Source organism: Ictalurus punctatus, chromosome 2 (genome assembly GCF_001660625.3).
Source record: "Ictalurus punctatus breed USDA103 chromosome 2, Coco_2.0, whole genome shotgun sequence".
In the NCBI taxonomy this organism is placed as follows: Eukaryota; Metazoa; Chordata; class Actinopteri; order Siluriformes; family Ictaluridae; genus Ictalurus; species Ictalurus punctatus.
The window spans coordinates 10,414,641-10,439,275 of NC_030417.2; the positions used below are offsets into that span (position 1 = coordinate 10,414,641).

The 24,635-nt window shown below is 39.1% G+C and overlaps 1 protein-coding gene across 4 annotated transcripts in view; it reads right to left on the minus strand.

The window, feature by feature from the left end:
• Nucleotides 1-1,617: 1,617 nt before the first annotated feature.
• Nucleotides 1,618-24,635, minus strand: part of scml4 (Scm polycomb group protein like 4) — a 37,927-nt gene continuing 14,909 nt past the window's right edge. The window contains exons 1-8 of one of the 4 annotated variants that reach the window (XM_017452554.3): nt 20,046-20,347; nt 16,931-17,157; nt 15,363-15,492; nt 11,590-11,790; nt 11,117-11,317; nt 6,490-6,696; nt 6,158-6,303; nt 1,618-5,273 (exon numbers count right to left, since the gene is read on the minus strand). In XM_017452554.3, the coding sequence (XP_017308043.1) occupies nt 5,148-5,273; nt 6,158-6,303; nt 6,490-6,696; nt 11,117-11,317; nt 11,590-11,790; nt 15,363-15,492; nt 16,931-17,152 (1,233 nt within the window). In that variant the 5' untranslated portion in view covers nt 17,153-17,157; nt 20,046-20,347 and the 3' untranslated portion in view covers nt 1,618-5,147. Of the gene's footprint in view, nt 5,274-6,157; nt 6,304-6,489; nt 6,697-11,116; nt 11,318-11,589; nt 11,791-15,362; nt 15,493-16,930; nt 17,158-19,678; nt 19,945-20,045; nt 20,348-24,635 lie in introns of those variants that run through there. The other 3 variants (XM_017452530.3, XM_017452522.3, XM_017452512.3) reach the window with 3 other exon arrangements.

The following is a 24,635-nucleotide window of genomic DNA, read 5'->3' on the forward strand; positions in this document are numbered from 1 at the left end:
TGCCATACTTTGAAGCCTTTTCATCAGTGGTGAACAAACATAGTACCTTTACTATAAATTTGCATCCCTGTTCTCTAGTGGACGATCTGATCTTGAAAGTAGTATGGAAAATGTAGGGAAATTTACACAAAGAAACTGTTTTGAGTAAATGCTAGAAAAAATGTACGTAGTTACATTTAGCCAGGCTCCTCCCAATGCATACATACATAATGACTTTTTTGATCTTGTGCTTGTTTTGTTCACAATGTATGCCCTACTTGCCTCGCATCTCTGGGAGGTCATGATAATTGGAAAGATAATCAAATTCATGATTTAAAATGTGATTCTTTACCAAATTTACAAGTTAAAGGGGAAAAAAACATGGTTGACGTCATCATTTCAGTTTTATACCTCAATACTAGTGGTAGGTAAAGACATGTGTGAAGCAAGAGCACCATCTATGTGTAAAAATCCACAATGGCACCATCCAACAGCTCCAAATGCAATTCAATGCGAAAATAAATAAATAAATAAATAAATAAATAGTCTGTAATAATGTTTTTACAGTACCCCCTTTCAGTGAGCCAAGTACCCCATTCCTGTAAGAAAACAAAGCAATGCTATGGGGGGGGGGGGGGGGGGGGGGGGGGGGGGGGGATTAATGCAACAGCTACCGGTTAACTAGAAAACAGAGTGAATGTAGTATGATGTAAAACATAGTCATCCCAAAAGTGCTGTAATGTAGGAGTTCTGACTTTCATTTTGAGATTCTGTTTAATGTCATTTGTTTTAGTTATGCCATCTATTCTTCTTCTTTTTGATTACTATGCTACTTTCACTTCAGCATCTCATTTGTAATGAGGTTCTACATTCTGCTCACTAATTTTTACTTGGTAAGTTCTAAGTACACTAAATTAATTTCTACCCCCCCCCCCCCCCCCCCCTTATGTAGCTTCTGAAAGGTGGTAATAAATGAATAAAAATAAGATCTTTAAACAAATCACACCCCCCCCCCCCCCCCCCAGCTCTTAATGTGTCGTGCTATGTTCTTGAGCATCGTGACTGTTTGCACCTTTTGTAATAGCTGTGTACAAGTCCCTCAGTTGTCCTCAGTGTGAAAAAATGGATATGAACATCATATAGCCACAGTTGGAAACGGGTCACTGCTGGAAAAGTAATGAACCTGCAGGACCTGGAGGATTTTTCTGAAGAGCAGTGAGCAGTTTAACTGCTCAGGACAAACAAGGGACTCATGAACAACTATCACAAAACATAAAAACAGTCGTGGATCATCCAGGTAACGACACACAGTATTAAGAATCAAACATATGTAAACTGGTTCATTTGTGTAAATTCAGCTATTATTTGTCTTGTGGCATATATGTAAACAAAATGCAATTTTAATTATCTGTTTTTCATTATTAACATTTTGCAGATTCTGCAAGGGGTGTATAAATTTATGAGCACAACTGTATATTAATGTATATGTATATTAATGATGAGTCAGGGTGTCAGGTAAAATGGCTGTAGTGAAAGTACATTGCATGTACAACAATTTACTAAAGAAAATACTATAAACATGATGATTTTATAAATAGAAATGACTTAATATGTGATGCAGAGACAAATTAGTAACAGAGAAGGTATTAAGTGCTCATTAATGCTTTATTCAGGTGCTTCTGTAATTCTTTGTATACTGTATATCATCTCACAAACAGACAGACGGACCATGGCCTGTCTGTGATCACAATATTTCACAACACTGAAGCCACACTGTTGAAATAAAGGGAAAACAGCTGTAAACTAATATGGATAAAATTAGTTATTAAATACAGTCATATTTTAGCACCAAAATGGATGGTCCTTGTTGCAGCCTCCAAAGATGTACACACACACACACACACACACACACACACACACACACACACACACACACACACACACACACACACACACACACACACACACAGCCTCTTCTTTGAGTTAATATATGAACAGTTGTTTCTCTAAACATCACCGGCTCAGACTGTCTATAGTAGCATTCATAAACATACATTTACGTTATGTATTATACAAAATATGACACCGAATGACACGGCACAGAGGCGAACATAGAAAAGTGACAAAAGGAGGTGATGAACTTCTCCTCCAGAGATGTAGGAATTAGCAGAAATACTTCCCTTTAAAATAACAAGGCTTATAAGCCAAACCTTTAACCAAACCTTTAACATCAAGGCATTACACACTATGCAATAATAGCATCATTTGTCATAAACTGGATTGACTATAAACCTATGCTATGATAACGCTGTAGTTAAGTGAAGTCCAAGCAGAGAAAACCGGACAGGTGCGATGCCACTACGATGCCTCGCTGATTAAATAAAAAGCACCTCGAGCTGTTTTATTTTTTAACTTCTCCTGTCTAAATATTTCAGGCAAGTGTCAGACATGTATTGACCACCTACTTACCCGCTAAAACAGAAAGTTTTCAATCTGAACATAGCAATTAACCATGAATTTGAAGACACACAGGCTGCTGGACTAACAGTTTCTTTCCAGTTACAGTATGATGTACAGTACATGGGCTATGTTCATTCAACTGAATGTGCTACATGAAGAAAATTCCACAGAAAGAAAGAGAAAAGACTAAACAGCCTGAACCAATTCAGAAATGTAGAAAAGGATTCTGTACAAGTGAGATAGCAGAGCGGCTTACAGAAAACTGAGCTGAAATGCAAATTATACATTTTGGGCTGAATGCTTACTCTAAAATAGTGACTTTTTTTTCCTCTTGTGCAGTTGAACCTGTTGATCTGATAAAAACACGAAATGAATTTTTGAATACAGCGTCCTCCTGAATTATTGGCACCCTTCATAAAATTAGTTAAAAAATGGTTATATAAAATTAACATACAATAACACACAATAATTCAAAAACAATTTTCTTACAATTTTTTTTTCTTATTTGAACAACATTTTTAAATAATAGTATTTTCTCTCCAAAAAAAAATTAAAAAATAATGCAAATTGTCATTCCTAAGAAGAAAAAAAAAGATCACTCGCCAGGAACTGTTGTTGCCTTATCCTGTTTCCCTGGGGTACAGATATGAGGCTACACACATCCCTTTGTAAAATCTCTTTGTCATCCATTACCATGGGACAAATCAAACTTTCAACACACAAAAAAGGGGCTCTTGTGAAGATTGATGACATCATGAATTATGTTAAGTACCAGGATATTTTAGCCCAAAACCTGGTTACCAGGAGGTTCAGGCTTGGCCACAAGTTTTGAGCAAGATGATGAAACAAAAGTACTTATTACACAATATCAACACAGGAATGTTTAAAGAAACACAAGCTCAATTATTTGCAGTTTCCATGTCAGTCTCTGGATTTAAACCCTACTGAAAACCCTTGGTTTGAATTTATGTTCACATGCACAAACCTCAGAATATAAAAGAGCTTAAAACGTTCTGTCATGGAGGACTGGACCAACATGTTCAACCTTACAGGAAGAGATATACAGCCATAAACTGCATAAACATTTTCATGAATGGTACTGATCATTCTGGAGGGCATGGTATGCATCTGTGACTTGAAAATGTTGTATTTACACAAAAAGTACACTTTTGAAATTTACACTTGTGTCCCATCACCACAATTGCTCTCTGAAGAAAAAACAAACACAAAATTTAAAACTCAGACAGTAAAACTTCACAAAGGGAAAAAGAAGGTACCCTTCAGAGAAAAAAAAACACTGAAATGAGGCAAAAACAATCTTCTGTTTAAAAAGAAAAAAGTGTTTCGGGATGAGTCGGCATGCTAGCATCAAAAAATAACACACTATTTCTGTACTCCAGTATAATATTGGCACTCATCAGTATGTTTAATAGTAAAACATCTTGTAGGATGTCTCCATGTAATATATTTCTTCAGATATGTTTTGTTAACAGAAGGACTAATCCATTTTCCAGTACCCTTTAGATTAATATCAATGTTACATATAATATGTGCACCTTACAGAACGGAGGCAAGTGTGTGTGGGATTCAGTAAAGAAACTTGCCATGGTTCTACCTGGGTTTGGTCCTTTTAGTTAAACCATGATTGTGCCAGTGTTTTTGGTGTGCTGCAATGCATGCTCTTAGTGCTACTTTGCAATACCAGTTATTGTGTATTTCTTGTCCTGCACTCGTCTCACACTGTTAGGTATTGTACCCTATGCAGTCTTGCGTACTTTTCTGTGTTGCACCATGGTCTTGGAGAAACGACATTTCGTTCCAATGTATACAAGCAATATAGATAAATGACTATAAAAACCCACTTGACTTGATTTGACTTAAGATTTTTAGGTGAGTGGCATGTAACGATGATACTTAAACTTGTGCAAAAACTCAAACACATACTGAATTTCATGATTGGTCCACGGTTTTATCAGTGCCTGTATTTCGCTGGTTACGGAGGTAACGGTTTTTGAATCCAGTAGTAGCCCTGCTGTGTGTCAGAATTTCAGATGTGACTCTACTCTAAAGTCCTGTGTCTGTAGAGTTCCGTATGAATATAGGCTCAAGTCTTGTTTAGCTGCTCTTGGAAAAATGGGATCCAGCGTCACAGGAAGCTACAATGTCTCAACTTACCCACAAGGTGGCCAAAGACCGTCTTTAGATGATCCGTACATTGTGTGAAATGTATAGAACCTGTATGGGTCTAGTCCATGATAAATCATCACCCATCCCACTATCCATACTGAGCAGGATTTTTTTTTACATCCTTATATTTTCTTATCTTTATCTATCTTTAGTATGCATAATTCCAGAAGTTCTGTGGAAGTCCCAGCAATAACTTTTACCATGGGTGGCTCATCACGCTCTCAACCCATGTTAAAACAAGCTCAAGGGAATTGTCAATTAGTGTCAAGTCCAAAATAATCACAGATATTTAAAAAGTTCACGGGCACTTGGTAGGTGAGGGTCAAAAATGCATATGAAGAACACAAACGAAAACGAAGAAAATCACATCTTGATATTGTGAAGTAGTCCGTCTCGTTGTGTGAGACCATGTATGTTTGTGTTTGTGTGTATGTGTTTGTGGGTGGGAGATAAGCATGCGTGGACAAGTGTGTGTGTGTGTAGGAGTGGTGGGGGTTGGGGTGGTTTTGGCCAAGAGCATGTCAGAACTTGGTCTGTTTTAACTTGTCGATGTGGTAGCAGAGTTTGAGTGCTGGGCCGAGTTTTAGTCCCAGGTACTTCATGATCATGTCACTCTTCAGCAGCAGGAGAGCATCTCCATCAATCTCCTGAAAGACGAGTTACACAGTCACACAACAAGCAAATGCTCTTTCAGTGTTTCAAATGACTATTTTCACTAATTTCTCACCTTTTACAGAAACATTCTAGTGCTATATAATTACAAGATGAAAATTCATATTGAATTTATCATACTGTATTGCTTATTATGTATATACTGTACTGATTATTATGGGTGTACAATAATGTACTGATTACTATGGGTGTATACTATACTGATTATTGTGTATATACTGTACTGATTATTGTGGGTGTACTATAATGTACTGATTACTATGGGTATATAATGTACTGATTATTATGGGTGTATACAGTACTGATTATTATGGGTGTACCATACTGTATTGATTACTGTGGTTGTATACCGTACTGATTATTATGTGTACTATACTGTACTGATTATTATGGGTGTACTATACTGTACTGATTACTATTGGTATATAATGTACTGAATATTATACATATATACTGTACTGATTACTATGGTTGTATACTGTACTGATTATTATGTGTATTATACTGTACTGATTATTATGGGTGTACTATGCTGTACTGATTACTATAGGTATATACAGTACTGATTATTATGGGTGTACTATACTGTACTCAGTATTATGGGTATACATTGTATCGTATATTCTCATAATTCATATATATTGTACTGATTAAAATGGTATATGCTGTGCTAAATGTCATTTATGTATACCATTCTGAATTTTATGGGCATACATGGTAATGACTGTACTGCTTACCATGGGTATTCATTAAAGGATTCTTATTATTAAAGGATTCAACTCAAACATACTTTTGGGTTTCACATTCTATGTTCTCTCATGGTTTATCATGCTGTAATAAAACTACAGCGTACACTTACATGTTTTCGAAAGAGTTCCACGTGTGGACCAAGGGCCTGAGGGTCTGCATCTTTGATAAACCACACCACTTCCTCTACACTCCACCGGGATGGGTCTTTACTCGGAGGAGGCTTGGACTCACCTGCCTCTGGGGACGGACTGTAGGCTGGAGAGAGACAGAGAAAGACAAAAGGAGAGAGATAGATTGAGTGATTGAAGACATTACAATAACTAAAAAGTGTATTACTTACTGTGCTCTGTGTACCTCTGTGTTTATGAATGTGTAAATATTTGGAAGCATGCTATGTTATCTTTAACATGTCTATACCATGGCAGCCTTGGTTTCTCTTACCACTTCTGTTTCCTTCCTGGAATGCACTGGGACTGGCTGCTGGTCTGCAAACGCCCCCAGAGTAGGCAGCACCAGAACGAAACCCATAGGTGGATTTCGAGGCTATGTATGGCGATGTCATCACACCAAAGGCTGTGTCACTATGATCGACAGAGTAACGCTTGGCCTCCATTGTTTCAGAGTGGTAATCATCCACCATAGAGTCTGCTGCACAAGAAAAGAAAACACATTTCAAACTTGTGTCAAAACTGCAATTTGTTTAGCTAAAATGTTGAAGTGCGTAAATTATATTTATACTTCCACTTATTTGTGACCTCATTAGCCATTATTATCAGGTCAAAATAAGCCATCATAGTGTTTGGCTTAAAAGAACAATAGCACTAAAAAGATAGGGTTAGCGTTAGGATTATAAGGTGAGAGTAACAAGGTAACAAGGTCTCATCTCAACATATTATCCATTAACTTCCATGCTGTGACTATCACCTCTCCAGTCAATCTTAGAATTATTGTTATGCATTGCCCCCCTGGCACACTTGGAACTGGAGATTTCTTTTACTGATGGCATTCATCTCACTCTCCTCAGAAACTTCAGCCTTTCACATTGTTTTGACCTGACGTTCAACAGCAGGTAACGTTTTGGACCGGTCTTAAGATGGCCCTCCCCAGCTGTAGACATTGCTCCACCTTTCAGATCATCACATTGTATCCTTCACATTTGCTGTCCCTGCCTTTCCTTTTACCAACTGTTCATACCTCCACCCAAGTTGCTGCAACCTCCACTCGATCTTTCCTTCCTCCTTGTCTGACTACAATCTAATAACCCTTCCATACCCTGACTCCTATTTCTATCTAGCTCTTTAATCTGCTGAGAAAAAGTGGCAGAAATCACAATTTGACACTGATCTCTTTTTATACTGCTCTCACACTGGCAAAGAAAATTAGCAAAATCTGCCAACTCATCTCTCTTCCCATCCATCAACCCAAATTCCTACACTTCACTATCAATCTTCTCTTCCTCAATCCATGTCATATTTTTTCTTCTTTCTGCAGAAGAGATCCTGCAATAATACTATCTGCCTGCTGGATACCATTCCTTCCACAATGCACCAGGCTATTTGGCAAGATCACCTCCTTTCATAATTTTCATTATAAATGACTCCATAACAACTGGTCATGCGCCAACTGCTAGAATTATTCTCTTCTTGAAGAAGCCTGCTTTAGATATCTCAGGCATCAGCAACTACTGACCAGTACCACTGCTCTCTTTTCTTTCTGAAGTCCTTGAACATGCTGTATACAATTAGTTGTCTTTCAATCTTACCCAGGACACCATCAATATCCTAAAAGGTTTGGCTTCAAAACCATTACTGAGACATTCCATGCCACTAGATCAGCAAACTGTCAACAGTCCTCATTCTCCTTTACCTTTCAGCAGCCTTCAACAAAGTCAACCACATCCTCGTGTGTTTTGGAATTCGTGGCACAGGTTAGTGGTGGATTATTTCTTATCACATCTGCTCCACAGAGATTCCCTACTGGAGTCCCACAAGACTCAGTGCTGGGTCCTCTTCTGTCCTCTTCTCCCTAGATCTCTCAGTGAAGTCATATCCTGACATGCGTTCTATACCACTGCTATGCTAATGACTCTCAACTCATCTTCTCCATTCCTCTCACAGACATGTTTCTGCTCAGATCTCAGCATGTCTGGCAGTCTTGCTGGTGGCAAAACCGAGCTGCTGTACATCCCTGGAGATTTTGCAATCTTGTGATCTCACTGGACAACACTACGATCACACCATCTGACAGTGTGCCCAGCCTTGGGGTAGTTCTGGACAAATAACTATTGTTTTCTCCTCACGCTGCTAACCTCACATGGTCATGCAGGTTTCTCCTTTACAACATCAGAAGGATCTGGCCTTTCCTGTGCACAGAGGCCACTCAGGTGTTTGTACAGTCCCTTGTCATTTCAAGACTTGACTACTGTAACTCACTCATGGCAGGTCTGCCTCTGCACACCATCTGACCCTTGTTTTCAACACTCCCCCAAGTTCTAAAAACACCTTCACATTGCTGTGTTACCTCCACCGGCTTTCTGTAGCTGCTTGCATCAGATATAAAACAGTAACCCCAGATACCAAAGCATGGGAAGGGATTTTGTCTATTCCCATAAATAATGCTTATATTATTTATACTTGTAATGAATTTATGGGGTGAATATTCTAAAAAATAAATGTACAATTGTTTTGATATTGCATAAAAATGTAAAGAGATGGGCTGGGTTAATGAGACCCAATTGCTATTTTCACAATTGGTAAAAAAAAAAAATAACAAAGGATATTTACAGTGAATCCCATTGCACAATGACTAATGGATGTTCTGGGTTAGGTGGTAAACATGTATGAACCCACACATGAGGCTAAACACCTGTGACACTCCCAAGAGAACAGTCCGCTTTTAAATCCAATAACTGCCAAGATGAGGCTTAATTATTATGGAAACATCTCCCCAGAAACCAAAATTTCTAAAGCACTTGCATCATCCTGAACTTCATAAAGCTGTTCCCCCTGCTGTTTTCAAATACACAGAGGCCACAACCATTACATCCATTTAACAGCAGAAAAGAACACTTGAGACGTGATTAGCCCCTTTCTGACAGGCACTTACGAGGGCTCAGGCACGTCAAAAGATCTCCTCCACACACTTCTCGGTGTGGGAAAGGGCAGATAATGAGTCGAAGAATTATAGCCGTGCTGAAAACTATACTGACTGCAGACAAAAAAATGTCGCAACTATCAAATACAAGAACATTTGCCACTTTTATACAAGTCAGGACACAACTGAAGTCTACAATTTAAGGCCTTGTCCATGAACCCAAAATTAGTTCTCTGGCACCAGTGGAATTTTGAACTCACAATTCTGGTTCCTATCCATGAATTTCCCTGAACAGATCCAATGTTGCCCAAAAGTAGGGGCAACAGTAAGACATTTTAGTGTAAACTGTATTTTTTATCGCCTGTTGCGTTTGTCCAACACATATTGTGTAAGGTACTCACAATACCCCTTCCAACCAGTAGAGGTCTCCATCTCTGGAATAGCACAGTTCATTATTCACACCCCCTTCACTTCCTGTTTTTATTATATATAAATACATCAAAGTATCAGTGTCTTTGCAAAGTCTATCCTGTTTCTGTAATCTGATCTTATCTCCAGCTGCCTTGTTGATTACTCTGACCCCCTGCCATGTTTAACCATATCGATTTTGGATTGCTATTCTTTTAGCCGAGACTTTCTGCATACCTGAGTTGCTGACTTGCCTGAGTTTTGGGAAGACCTGTTAATAAACCACATGGATTTTAATTCTCCCTCAAAGTCTTTACTGATACAATCTGTTTTTTTGGTTTGTATTTTATATCCTCTAATATTTGTTGGGTAGGAAGTATTTGATTTAAAAATGTGTGGATGAGACACCTACCAAGAGGGCACTTAATAAACAACAAAAAAAACAACAACTCCGAAAACCTCTATGGTGTGTCCTGTGTGCAGGTTCAATCATCTGGATGCTAAGCATCTGCAAAGCACAACTGAATAATGCCTTTCCCTGCATAAATCCTGGTACACTTTTGAACACAGCCTGTTATGATTAAAATTAAATAAAGATTAATAACTGAATATTGTGGCCACATGGTGGCTTAGTGGTTAGCATGTTTGCCTTACACCTCCAGGGTTGGGGATTCTATTCCCGCTGCTGCCCTGTGTCTGTGCTGAGTTTGCATGTTCTCCGCATGCTACAGGGGTTTCCTCCAGGTACTCTGGTTTCCTCCCCCAGTCCAAAGACATGCATGATAGGCTGACTGGCATGTCTAAAGTGTCCGTAGTGTGTGAATGTGTATGTGATTGTGCCCTGCGATGTATTGGCACCCCTTCCAGGTTGTACCCCGCCTTACGCGCCATGCTCCCTGGGATAGGCTCCAGGTTCCCTGTGACCCTGTAGGATAAGTGGTATAGAAAATGTATGGATGGAAATAAATATTGTTATCTAACCAACCTTCTGTCTAATCAACTCTGCTTCCAAGTCCATTCCTTAAGTGAGATTCTTTTTTAATTTGAGGATGAACTGAGGAAACCCATAAGCAATTAATGACGCTGATGCCTTTATCCTGTCACAGAGCAACTTAATAGAGTCAGTTATTATGTCATTAAATGTGATTAGTCTAAGACAGACTTGCAGCACCTACAGCATCCAAATTATTAGGGATGTAATTAGGGAAGGAGATAAAGAAGATGTTCAACATCGTTGTTATTAACAAGCAGTCTTCACTGGATTGAATCACTTAGTGCCAGATAATGTTGATTGACTTCTGGGTGATGATTTTTTTTTTTTAATTATAGAGAATAATTTTATACTTTTGAGAGAAATCAGGAGGAAGAACTTAATGGAAATTTGTAGCCAGTCCCATTAGTGGTGTAATTATTATTACATTGCAAAGTTTGGCTAAAAAAACACATTCAATTTCAATGAAACCTCAGTTAAAATGGTCATAAAAACACACCAAAATCCAAAGCTACCGTATTCAGGAAGAAGATGGCAGGACGCTAAATAGGCGAAAGAGAAAAGATGTACACTCACTCGACTTGGATTGTCCGTCTGAATGCTTGTCTGTGTGGGCCGAGGAAGAGGAGGAGGGAGAGGAGGAAGGTGCAATTGGCTGATCGCTGAAGAGGTTCTCACACAGAAGACTCCGGCAGAGCTTTTTTAGGAAGCGGAGTACATAACCAACACTGTTCACCACTGGCAGACTCAAAAGGTGCTGCTTGCCGTCAAAGGTGGCTGCAGGGAAGAGACAGAAAGAAATGATTGGCCGTAATCTGAGTTAAGTTATAGTCACGTGCATAGAGTGAGGAGTTAATACCAAAATTGCACACACTGGTATTCGGACCTCAGACATAGTGTGTAGTCTGTAGTGATAACGGTGACCACAGCAGCGACACTCAAACATTGGAAGAAATCGGATAATATTTTGTTAAAAGAGGATGTTGAAGTTGATTTCTCGCATTCTATTAGCATACTTTTGTGTGCGAGTGTGTGTGAATGTTTGTAACCTGATATTTTCTCTCCTCCGTAGCCCTGCGTGAGCAGGGTGAAGACCGTTTTCTGCTGGTAAGCGCTATCGATGCAACCCTGCACAGCCTGCTGCAGAACCACGGAGGGCCGTGCTGGGCCGAGGTGATCGGGAAGCTGCATGACTTTCTGTCTGTCCAGGTTAGGGCCAGTGTTCACCTGTTTATTCACGTAGATACACACTAGAGAGAGAGAGAGAGAGAGCGTGCGCGAGAGAGAGAGAGAGAGAGAGAGAGAGAGAGAGAGAGAGAGAGAGAGAGAGAGAGAAATGACTATTTGACAAGCTTTCAAACTAAATTGTGATTGTGTTCTGTCTTTCTCTCATTCTTTTGCTTTAATGCTGTAAGTAACATTAACACTAATGGCTAGACAACTCAAATAGCCACTCTTTACAACCATGGTGAGCAGAAAAGCATCTTAGAAAGCATAACATGCTTCAACAGCAGAAAACCACATCGTGTTCCACTCCTCTTAATGGTGTGAATATTTCCTAAATACATAGATATACACAAGAAATGATCACACTGTTTATTTATTTATTTATTTTTGCACATAATAATGCTTCAATAATGAGGGCAAAGTGAAATAATATTGTATATTTATTTTTCAGAACAGCCCAACAGGAGACTTTAGTGTTGCCTTTGGGCTGCATCAGCCAGCACTATCCTTCCATTTGTAATGATAACGTGAAACACTGATGGAGCCAGACGAAGCAATAAACGCTCTGAATTAATGTCTTCAAACACACAGGACGATGATGTAATGGAAAAGAAGTAATGTTTGGCTACAAAGCCTGTAGATATGGTGGTGGGGGGTTGGGGTAATGGAAAAGCGAGCCTGAAGGAGTGTGTGCAGGAATCCTCCAATCACTCAGCATCCCTCTCCACACACACACACACACACACACTAATTCCGCCCCACTCGTCTGTGCCGCACCAATGCTTCCATGCAACATGCTCTGGGATTTCCTTTGGCGTCTGTCAGACAAGCGGCCCGATGGCCAGACATTGCGCGCACGCGCACACATACACACAAACACGAGAAGTAATAAAGTGCTACAGGAAGTCCTTCTGCCAGGTTCTATTAAGATGTACAGAGCATCCACTGTTTTATTAGAATTATTGGCACTCCTTGTAAAAAAATGATTAGAAATTAGAAATGTACAATGGATACCACAGATACGAAATACTTAAAATATTGGGATGCTGTGTAGTTTTGATTCAACACAATCATTTCTCAAACATAGTATGTTTCCTAAGTAGAGCAAATTTTTTGGTATCAAAATTAATGCCAATATTAATATTTGTAGAACTCTCTTCTTGAGAGAACAATAGATGATGAGCCTCATCCTGAGAGAGATCATTTCTGATTCATTTATGATCATTTCATTCTTATTTGAATGTTACGTATACATTTGGGACCATTATCAGATTTTAACCTATGAGCAGAAGCAACCAGATATTTTAAGCTGAAATATCCTGGTATGTAGATCTAGAATGAATAAAGATTCAAATTGCCATTCCATAGATCCATCCATCCACGGATATGTGCATGAATTCAAACAGATTCAATGTCAAAGAATGATATGCAGGTGTGAGAAGGATGAATAAGCACACAAGTGGACACATTATATCCCATGACAATGACCTCAGGTCAGCAGGGTCATGACCTCCACCACCAGCAGCAGCTACAACTCCCTCTGCAACGCCCATCGCATTAAAAACCCTCCACAGAATACATACACAGCACAACACCAGTGAAGTGGTGTGTAAGTAAGTGCGTGTGTGTGTGTGTGTGTCCGCATACTAAAACCTGATGTTCTGGTGCTAAAATGGAAAAAAGAGCACGACTTTCCCACAGTCAGCTGACTCCACACTTAACCCTGATGCTCAAACCTGAGACGCACATGGCATCTTGTTTACCTCTCTGTGGCTCAAGAAAGCCCTGGAATTGAGTTTTATGACTCCGGAGCTCAAATTTAACACCCCTTGATCTCAAGTTTAAAGGAAACGTGGGCCGTTCACAACAGGTTAAACATCTCAGGCGTCCAACTGTAGCAGCCAGGGTAACACTTGAGCCTGTTCTTCAACCCAATTTGGCTGTCACGAATCGATTTTCCGAATCGGCTCAATTGCAGCTGCTCCAGAAGTCGTCTGCTTTGGGTGAGGAGAGCAGTGATGTTTGATTCTCAAATCACTGAACCGATTTTTTCCAAATACATGCATAAAAAGAGAGCGTGCTGCATGGAGAAGAAAAAAAAAACACACACGGATGCTAGTTTGGTCAATTTGTGGGAACATATACATACAGTACATTTCTTCATTATCCTACCATTATGGGCAAGATCAGGGGGAAGAAAACGTCATTATATCCCAACGTCATTGTATTTAGTGTGAGTAAAAGCATCTCAAAGGTGTCCGATGCTACCATGCCTATTAGAACGATTAGACTTTCCTATTTGGTTTGGTTTATTTTCACACTGCACATGTTCAAAGGATCCAAAAAGCAAAAAGCAATGAAAAAAATAGTTCATATGTACTTGAGGTGAATGTACTCATAAAACACTTTCATTCACTGGTCTGACAGAAAAGGGTCCACAAGTAGGTGTAGGAATCACAGATGGAACCAAAACAAGACCCCCACAGAACCAGAACCAGACAAAGGTTCTGGAAACAGTTGTTTGGGTGCGACGGTTGTGTTCTCTGCATGAACGAACTGCAGCAAGTGTGAAAACCCACCAGGGCTCGGATTTAACGGAAGCACAAACACAACATGAAAGCACATTACAGATCCAAAGGTAGATTTACAACATAAATCATAGGCTTTCATCGTAAATGATGGGCGGATCCGGAAATGCGATTTGAGTTGTCAGCAAAGAACAAAATTATCAAAGTTATACAGCGTATACCTGATTTTAAAGACATCTATACTTTCGTTTACTCAAAAAAAACATCATTAAATAGCAACAACTGGAATGTGTACATGTTGTATGATTAATTAGGAGATGAAGGCCATATTGGACAATACCCGATAATGCCCTCTGAGGCCCTTAAGACTGTTATGCTTTAAAATAATAATTATGCTCACTCACACCTTGTACCGCTCTCTGTGATATTTTCACTTCTGTATTGTTACCTTCAAGAATCATGGAGTCATGACCTCTAAGATAATGAGTGTGTGTGGGTATGTGTGTGAGGGGGGTGGGTCCACAGGGACTCAACATTATTCATGAATCACACTCCTACACCTCATGCAATTACATAGCACTATAAAATACAGGGGAAAATATACAGCATGATCAGACTCTTCAAATATCATGCCATTAATACAGAGAAAGAACTAACAAGTTGCCAGCACTAAGGTCACGCCAGGCACACGTCTCGCCTGATTACGTCTGAAATTTATATTAGAAGTGAAACGTTTACTTCTACTGATTTATTACGCACATGACTGGCTGAAACTCAGAAATACAGAATCTCAGTCTGCTGAGCGACATGCACATAAGTCACCACACCAGTGCACATCTGTACTGCACTTCTGAGCCTCACACGTCTGATTATTAACAATTCACAGCAATCATAATCACAGTACTGTAAGTCCCAGGTGGACAGTAAAGAGGAAGATTTATGCACGTAACAGGGACAGAGTCACTGAATGCACATTATTTAGACTTCATCACAGAAGTGTGTGTGTGTGTGTGTGTGTGTGTGTGTGTGTGTGTGTGTATGTGTGTGTGCGTTTGTGTGTGTTTTACCTGTAAGGACCTCTGGTGTGGCAGAGTGGGGAACAGTGGCAGCGTCCTGAGGGATGGAGCTCATGTCTGGTTCTGGAGTGCTGCTGGGAGGGGAGATGGCCAACGGAGTCATTGCCAACCGGGACTTCAGCTATACACACACACACACACACACACACACACACACACGCACACACGCACACACAACACATGACTTATTGAGCTCTACATACATATACCAATCTCAGAGCCTTGAGTCCCAGCTCTTTTTTATTACCACGTTGAAAAAAGTTAACGATATCTCCAGCATGAGTGGATGAATATGATTGTTGTTGTTTTTTTCAAACTAACAAGGACAAGTGACGTACATGTATATTTATGTACTTGAAGTCATCAATGGACGCCAGATTGGACAAGTTCTGTCCAAGGCATCCCACCTGCCCTCCAATCACCTAGTCAGGTGTCTGTTTTCCTTGCCCGACCCATTCTGTGTCTGTTGCTCAGTACACCAATGGTTTCTTTCTTCTTTTTTTTCAGGACATTTCAAATTGTTGTATAGGCTATGCACAAGCTTTGTGCAATGCCTCTGACTGATTTTCCCTCTTTTCTCAGCTTCAAAATGGCTCGCTTTTGCTTTTCTCCCATAGACAGCTCTCTGATCTGCATGTTGGCTTATCCTTTTTTAACAACAAACGCACTCTTCACAAGTGAAACTGAAGGCTAAAAACAAGACTAGACTATCAGAGCTGTTTATTGTTTAAAAAATCAATCGAACAGGACACACCTGGGTAATAAGAAACACCTGTCAGTCACATGTTCCAGTATTTATCTGCTCACCTAAAAACTGGGTGATAAGATAAAGCTTGTATGTTTTATGTTGTTTAACACGTCTACATGTAAATAGCAATATAATCTCATATCCATCTTTTGATCTCAAACCCAAATGTCTTTGGGGACAGTGGCACCCTGAGATGACATGAGGAAGAAACCTTGAGAGGAGCCAGTACAATTCTGAGTGAAACCGGATGCTTGTAATTTTTTTAAATAAACATTTGTATAAAAAAAAGGATACAATATGTAAGGAATAAAACATGACGGTTTAAATTCAGAGTATTCTTTCTTAGGTGACATACTTACAAGCATATACACACCCACACCCACACCCACACACACACACACAGATCATAGAGGTGTGTATCTCTTATTTTTTCTCTTTAGACTCAGAAAAGATCTGCAGCAGTAGTATGAGGCTTGCAGACATGCAGCTAAAAATAACTCACTACAGCAGCAGACTGCAGATACATCAGTCACTGGGAAGCCACGCACGCACACACACACACACACACACACACACACACACACACACACACTTCCCTTTCTTTCAATCTTGAGAGGGAAACACAAATGTGTTTCATTATAAGCGTCTGGATATTACCAAAAAAAATGAAAATGGGTCACAAATATATGAACCATATATAAAAACTGATTCATCTGCTTACAAGGGAATTATAACTACTCAGCACACACACACACACACACACACACACACACACACACACACACAGTGATATACAGACACTCATGCTGACCTTGAATCCAGGCTTCCTCCCTCTCTTCTTAGGCACTTTGATGGGAGGGAGGGATTCTGGGTAGCGATTCTGATACTCCGGATGCCTTTTGAGCGGCGGCCGTCCCCTCTTGCGACCTGGAACCTTTCCAGTTGGGGGTGGGAGGAAGGAGGGGCTTATTGCCCCAGGTGACTGCATGTCTCCACCCCCTGTCTGTCCAGATGCTGCTGTAGGAATACTCATCAGACCTGCAACCAAGTGAGAGAGAGATTCGCATAAGAGAGGAGGGACGCATGGACTAAGCACAGCAATCGATAAAATATCCATCATGTTAAAGTGCCAGGAAGGACAACAGATTTCATTTTTAATGGTTTATGGGACAGATAATGATGTTTCCATGGTCCTTTGTAGATAGATAAAATAAAATAAAGGCTGTACGCTGCAAGGTGAGACCAATACAATAGATGATCAATATGTGTAAGGAATAAAACACAACATGGCGTGCTGTTATAGGAAAATAATCAACAAAAGGGTGGTGTAACGTGACCTAATGCAAAGAACTTCCACCCTGAATTTGGTTATTTGTCTATAACAGCATGTGCTGAAGTATTTTATTCCTCTTACACCACAGCACTTTGTCAATACTTTCACATTTTTATTTATTAATGAACAGCGTCGCACTTTACCCTTTAAAGCTGTTGTGAAACCTCTGCGAAACAAGTTCCTCTTATCATTTATAATATTATAATATAACAGCTTCAAACTGCTCAGTCGTTCCCTAACCATTCTCTTGTATCTCTCTCTTGAAGTGAATAACACAAAATAATGCTGTTTGTTTGTTTGTTTGTTTACTGCTAAGAAACTGGAAAGTTCACTGTAACCGCTATGACGCTGTAACTGCTGACACTGGAGACTCCTTCCATAAATGTTAAATAAACATCTTACTTCACCCTATCAACAATTCGACATTTTTCTTTGCTAATTAACAACAAAATCTGTTTATTATTCTCCTTAGATTATATGGCAAGTCCACGCATATGAGTTATTTCTATAGAAATGATAGTACGCTGTATTAGAGCAGGAGGATTCATATAAACCTGTCAGACAACACTAATGTCCAGAACCACAGTGTTGTAGAAAATGAATCAACCTTCTGACCAATCAGAATCTTTATCAGAATCTTTAAAAACCTTTTTAAAAAAAGAATATAAATGACTTGTACCACTACAAACCCAGCCACACAAATGACTGTAAGACAGAACGCCACCCGCACTAAAGTTCGAGCACGATTATTCTGTGTCTTTCAATAAAGAACAACAAAAAAAACAAAAAACCACAAATTAAATCATGCTGCTTCAAACTGTGCAGTTTGTAATGGTATGACCGACGACCCACTTTCTAAAGGAATCAGCAAACCACAGTCACTTGGCAGGAAAACACAAGGCTTGTCTTCACACCCTGAAACCACAGCATAACACCGTCACCTACCCGCCTGCATCACCTATGTACACCGTCAGCAAGGCAGTGTGCTAAACTTATAGATACAACATTAAACCAAGCCAAAGAAGGGAACAAAAATGTTCACGAGAATTCTTTATTTTGCTCACTATATATCTTCTGTTCACCACATTATACACCTGACACTTACTTTTATAGAACAGAGTTAACATTTCACATCGTCTTCAATCCAAATGCTCCAGAGCATGAACAAAGTGTAGTGAAAGTAGAAATACTATGGTGTCTAGAAGCCACATAAAGCATCTCTCTCTCTCTCTCTCTCTCTCTCTCTCTCTCTCGTCCCCCTCCCCCATCCCTCGCTTTTTTTTTTTCCACCCCTCCCCCTCCAGCTGCGGTGCCTGCTGGCCTATGGATCCCTGATGGACGGCTTCCCTTTTCTCCTTCTCCTCCATCTCTCTCTTCCTCTCTGTCTCTCCTCACTCTGTCTTTCCATCACTCTCAACTAGGTGTTCCTCATGCAGGGAACTCACAAGAGTGCCAAGAATATTTAGGATGTGAAAGTGGCATTTTACACAAAAAAAATGAAAGGTTTTATCGTGTGCACATTCAAGTTTCACCAATAAACTGAAATGGTTTTGGACCTGGCCACATTACTATAGTGTTGTTGTTGTTTTTTGGTAACATAGGCTTCTATAGAGCATATAATAATCACAGTATGCCTAATAATAATAATAATAATAATAATAATAATAATATTAATAATAATAATAATATTAACAATAATAATAACAAGATATTCGTCATGCAATCACTATTTCACGTACATTTCATATTGATGTACATAAAAATGTTTTGAAAAATGCTGAGTAGACTAGTGCACGTTTTTAACATGTTATATATTCTTTAAAAGCAGTGATTTGGAAAAGATTATATATATTTTTTTTTCATCACAATCAAGTTCCATCCTGGCACATTTTTATACTCAGCATCCTGGCAAAAGCACTGCTAAGACAATAATAATAATAATAATAATAATAATAATAATAATAATAATAATTCAAATCAATCATGTGTAGCTATTAGAAGACATGTACAATCTGACCAATGGATACATTGTAAATATGTCATGCATAGAAGGAAAAAAAATCCCACCTGAGCCCTGAATTATACCAAAACAATAAATACATCCCACACAAGTCAAGATTAAATATTAAATTAGGCTACTAAAATGAAATCTAGTCTATATCCTAGGATGTGATAAGAGAATAAGTGATAAGTTTGGGAACAACCTGTGCGTCATTTCTACTTCACCTTTCACACGCTGCCTCTGTCTTTCCCAGTCCATGTCACCGATTATTAATTTTTTATTTTTTTCTAATGTATTTCTTTAATCACGGTGCGGTTCAGATCATCCACAGTTCTCATTCAGATGCCACTCAGATCAAAGAAAATAATCAAAGCACGTTCGGGAACCTAAAGCACATCACGGGAATGTTATAGACAGGCCAATGATAATAGAGCGTCGAAAGAGAGAGAGAGAGAGAGAGAGAGAGAGAGAGAGAGAGAGAGAGAGAGAGAGAGAGCAGCGTGACGCGTCTTCCTTCCTTCCTTCCTTCCTTCCTTCCTCCTCTCTCTAAAAAAAAATTGATATCCAAAGGATATTTTGAGACGCACATACCAGACAGGCGAGGTTAAAGCGCAGTCATATCCACATCTACAAAAGCAAAAAAAAAAAAAAACAACAACAAACAAACAAAAAAAAATACAACAACTGTCGTTTAATTTCTATCTCTATTCTGCGTCCTTCGTCGACCGGCCTCGATTCCACCGGCAGTCAAGCAAGTCGAGTCTCCGGTGCGCGCTCCCGACCGCTCAGGTTCCGATACCGCTCGCTTGGCTGAGGTTTTGCTGCTGCTGCGCGATCCCGTGCGCACGAAATCGCTTCTCGTGTCTCTGGTGCGCGCTCCCGACTCCACCGCCGTCGCGACGCGCCACGCGCTACAAACTACTGTCCCTCTTTGGTAGTCATGGCAACTAAACTCCTAACATCCTTCCACTGCTGCGAAGCCGCAATCTACAGCACCTAATGCAACCCAGTCTCCAAATATAAAGCACTGCGATCAAAAACATATAGAAAAGAACAGGTTTAAGCTTAAGACTGGGTGTGTGTTTTTTTTTTGTTTGTTTTTTTTGTTTGTTTGTTTTTTTATTGTCGGTTAATGTTCCCTGTTTGAGTCTGAACTGCAGCCTGGAATTATCATCCAGAATATCTGAGAAATGTGCAAGCATATAGCCTCCAGGTAGGTTATTTATTTCATTAACACGGCCATCTGACTGCTGTCGCAATTGCCAACTGTTAGACCTATTAATTGTATAAAATATAGACATGGATGTGTCGGTCTATATATTTCGAACTAATTACTTGGTAGTTAATGGTCTCTGGTTGAGTGTTCTCAATAATCCTATTAATTAAGCACTGATTTCCCATCTCCACACTACACAGCTTATCTGATTAATCAGACTAATCCTCATCTATCTATCTATATATCTATCTATCTAAGTACACTGCATGGCCAAAAGTATGTGGACGGGTTGTCCACTAATCGTAGGGTTGGCGGTTCGATTCCTGGCCCACATGACTCCATATACCGAAGTGTCCTTGGGCAAGACACTGAACTCCAAGTTGCTCCCAATGGCAAGTTAGCACCTTGCAATGGCAGCTCTGCTACATTGGTGTGTGAGAATTATTGGGTGAATGAGACACAGTGTAAAGCACTTTGGATAAAAGCGCTATATAAGTTCAGACCATTTACCTTCACACCTCTATGTGATATATATTCTTCTGTAGCAAGCACATAATCGTCCAGAAAGACTTTGTGTGCTGTAGCATTCCAATTTCCCTTCGCTGAAGCCTGTTCCAGTATGACAGTGTGTCCCTGTGCCCAAGCGAGCTCCATGAAGAAGTACATGGTGTGGTATGGTTGGAGTGGAAGAACTTGAGTGTCCTGAACAGAGAGCCCTGACCAAAAGCCCACTGACACAACACCTTCAGGATGAATTGGAACACAGACTGCACCACAGGACTCCTTTACATCCCAACATGAGTTCCTGACCTCACAAATCCTCAGAAAGCGCATTATAACAGTAAAGGGGGAATAAATCTGGACTGGGACGTTCAACAAGCACATATGGGAGTGATGGTCAGGTGTCCGCAAACTTTTGGCAATGTATTCTATCTCTCTATCTATTTACTTTTTTTATTTTTTCAATATTTTTTGGAGTGACGTAAGCATATGTGAGTATCCCTAGAGGATAAAAAATAGGCCTACTGATATTAGACCTACACTGTTACGCATTGTGATTGTGATATTATGTTATGTGAAAAATCAGTCTGCATTATTATTATTATTTTGGTGATAAATAACATCAGTTTAAATAAATGAAATAAAGTATCCAACTGAAATCTGGAGTGTTTGTGAAATAAAATATACATTTTTAAAAAATATTAATTTAATAGACCTAAACAAATAAATAAATGCATAAGGTCATTTTCATATCGCACCCTCAGAAAATCGATATGTATCGCTATAACAATTTTAGGCGTAACAAACGATATACTGTACCGCCCGCATGGGAGGTGAACCGGATTAAGAAAACGCACAGTAGTAAAAGGTTAGAAATGTGAACACGGGCTAAAACCTGAATGAACTATAGCCCTTAAGTCATTCTGAACTATTCCTCAGATTAATTACACACACGGGAGAACAGCTGCCGGTAAATACCAACATGGCAGCACATCCAATAAGGCGTGTTTGCTTTAGTAAGCTTGAGCAATAAAACCTCACTCATTCCCCGTCGCCTAAATAACAACCAATTTTTTTTTAAATCCTCGGTTATAAAAACAGATGCTAATTAATAATCTGATGGCCAAAATTCACTATTCACAATGTTCGTTCTTGCCAAGAATGTTATCATAATAGTGCTTTTAATAACAAAGGATCATATACGACACACACACACAGTTTGTTGTGTGTGTGTGTGAGAGAGAGAGAGACACAGAGAGTAAAAGACCAGCTGTCCTTGGCATGGTAAAGTAATGGTAATTTGCAGCATAAATTTGTCTTCCTAAAGAAAACATTTTCACTGCATAAATTAGCAAGCTGTTGAGCTATCCAAAAAATAAAAAATAAATAAATAAAATAAAAACATTACTGAAATATAGACTACTATAAAGCCAGACGAACACTAATCGTGGCTTAAACGTTATTCTTGACATTATTCTTAAAGAAAGCAGGTCAGCGTTTATTTTCTGAAACATATGCTACTAAGCCCTTGGAGTGGAAATAACCCCTTAATAGAAATAACATGACTTAATTGATAAAAGGGCGTGGTCAGCATCAAATAGGGAGTTGGCTCCAAATAACTTGTGGTAGAAAAAAAAAAACACTATGCACGCTTTAGCTAGTTTTTCATTCAGAATGTTATAAAAGTGTCATAACTAATACTGTATATTCCACCTGTTTATGATGCATATACAGTGTGTAGAAAATGTACTGTAACATAAAAAAGCATAACGTTAGTTCAAAGTTTTAAAATGTAATCATTTTCATGATGCATCATATGAGGTAAGAACATCTGAGCTAAACTACGAGGCTCCATCCCTCCATTCACCATGGAAGTAGGTTTTCCTTCCCTCTCCATCCACACCACGCTGAAACCCATGTTTTCAGGAGAAACCAGAGAACTGGAGAAGAAAACACATGGACCCTCTGTAGGTTTACATATGAAGAATTGAACAATTTAGATCTATATGATAACGTTTTTGGGCCACTGTTAATTTTTTAAAAAAGCAATATTTTGAGAATAAATTGTTAATATTTTGAGAATAAAGTCGTAACATTTCAAGGATAAAGTCATCATGTTTAAACAGAATGCTCCAAATCAGAGCAAATAATACAAATAATAATAATAAAAAATCATATTTTGTTTCCTTTATTCATGCAATATTATGACTTTTTTTATCTCAACATTACAACTTTATTCTCAAAATATTACAGTTTTGTTTTCAAAATATTATGAATTTATTCTCAAAATATTGCAACTTTAATCTAAAAAAAATTAGGAATTTATTCTCTAAATCTTTTTATTTATTTTATAAACAGTGGCCCTAAAACACTGTGTAATTCTAGGATCTGCCTAATCATCAGATCTGTCTAATCAGTGAATTCAGCCATTTTTAGAGCAATATTTTATCACACACACACACACACACACACACATATACATATATATATATATATATATATATATATATATATATATATATATATATATAAATTTTACATTTCTGATGTTTACTATAACGTCCATGTTTTCTTTAGTTAAATATACTTTTGCAATATTTTACACAATATTATGTGGGACTGTGATGGCCAAACAGGACACGGCTTGCCTCCTAGTGAAAGGGTTTACCATGCAGGCTGAGGTGAGTGTGTGTGGCTGTGGGGAGGGGGGTGATAAATTACACTTTCCCTTTTTTTCCACATTACCACAAGCACTGTAACACACAGATGGCCCTGTTTCCCAAACAGAGCATATAATCACATATAAACACTCACATTCCACACAAACACTGCCTCTCACACGCAGACCTGACCCTGACCTCCCACGGGGACCCTTGCATTTGACAAACTACTTCCAGGTCAACTGAAGGTCAGGCCAGTGGTCTAAAATAAACACACACACACACACACACATACAGAGAGAGAGAGAGAGAGAGAGAAAGAGAGACAGACTGATGACAACAAAGAGGTGAGTTCAAGTTCAGCGTCCTCTTTCCATAGCTGATGCAAGTACCATTTGAAAACTTAAATTTAACTGAAGCAGAATCAAGAGTAATCTGGAGAAAAACACAACGTGAGATGAAATGTAATGAACAAACAATTAATGCAGAAACTAAATCACAATACATACTGCATTGGGCATATACTGATAGACTACACAACATACATTATACATGCAGAACCACATGCACTCACTCTCTCTCTCTCTCACACACACACACACACACACACACACACACACACACACAACCTAAACAAATATGGCAAAGGAAAACGAAGTCAAATAGGTCATCAGCAAGATCGATAACCCTCCCACAAGGGGTTGCCATGACAACAGCCATTGCTAACTACCAAAAGAAAACGAGATAGAAAAGAGCACATGTCCTACAGTCCAAAAAAAAGCCTTCACTAAGCTCATCTCTTGT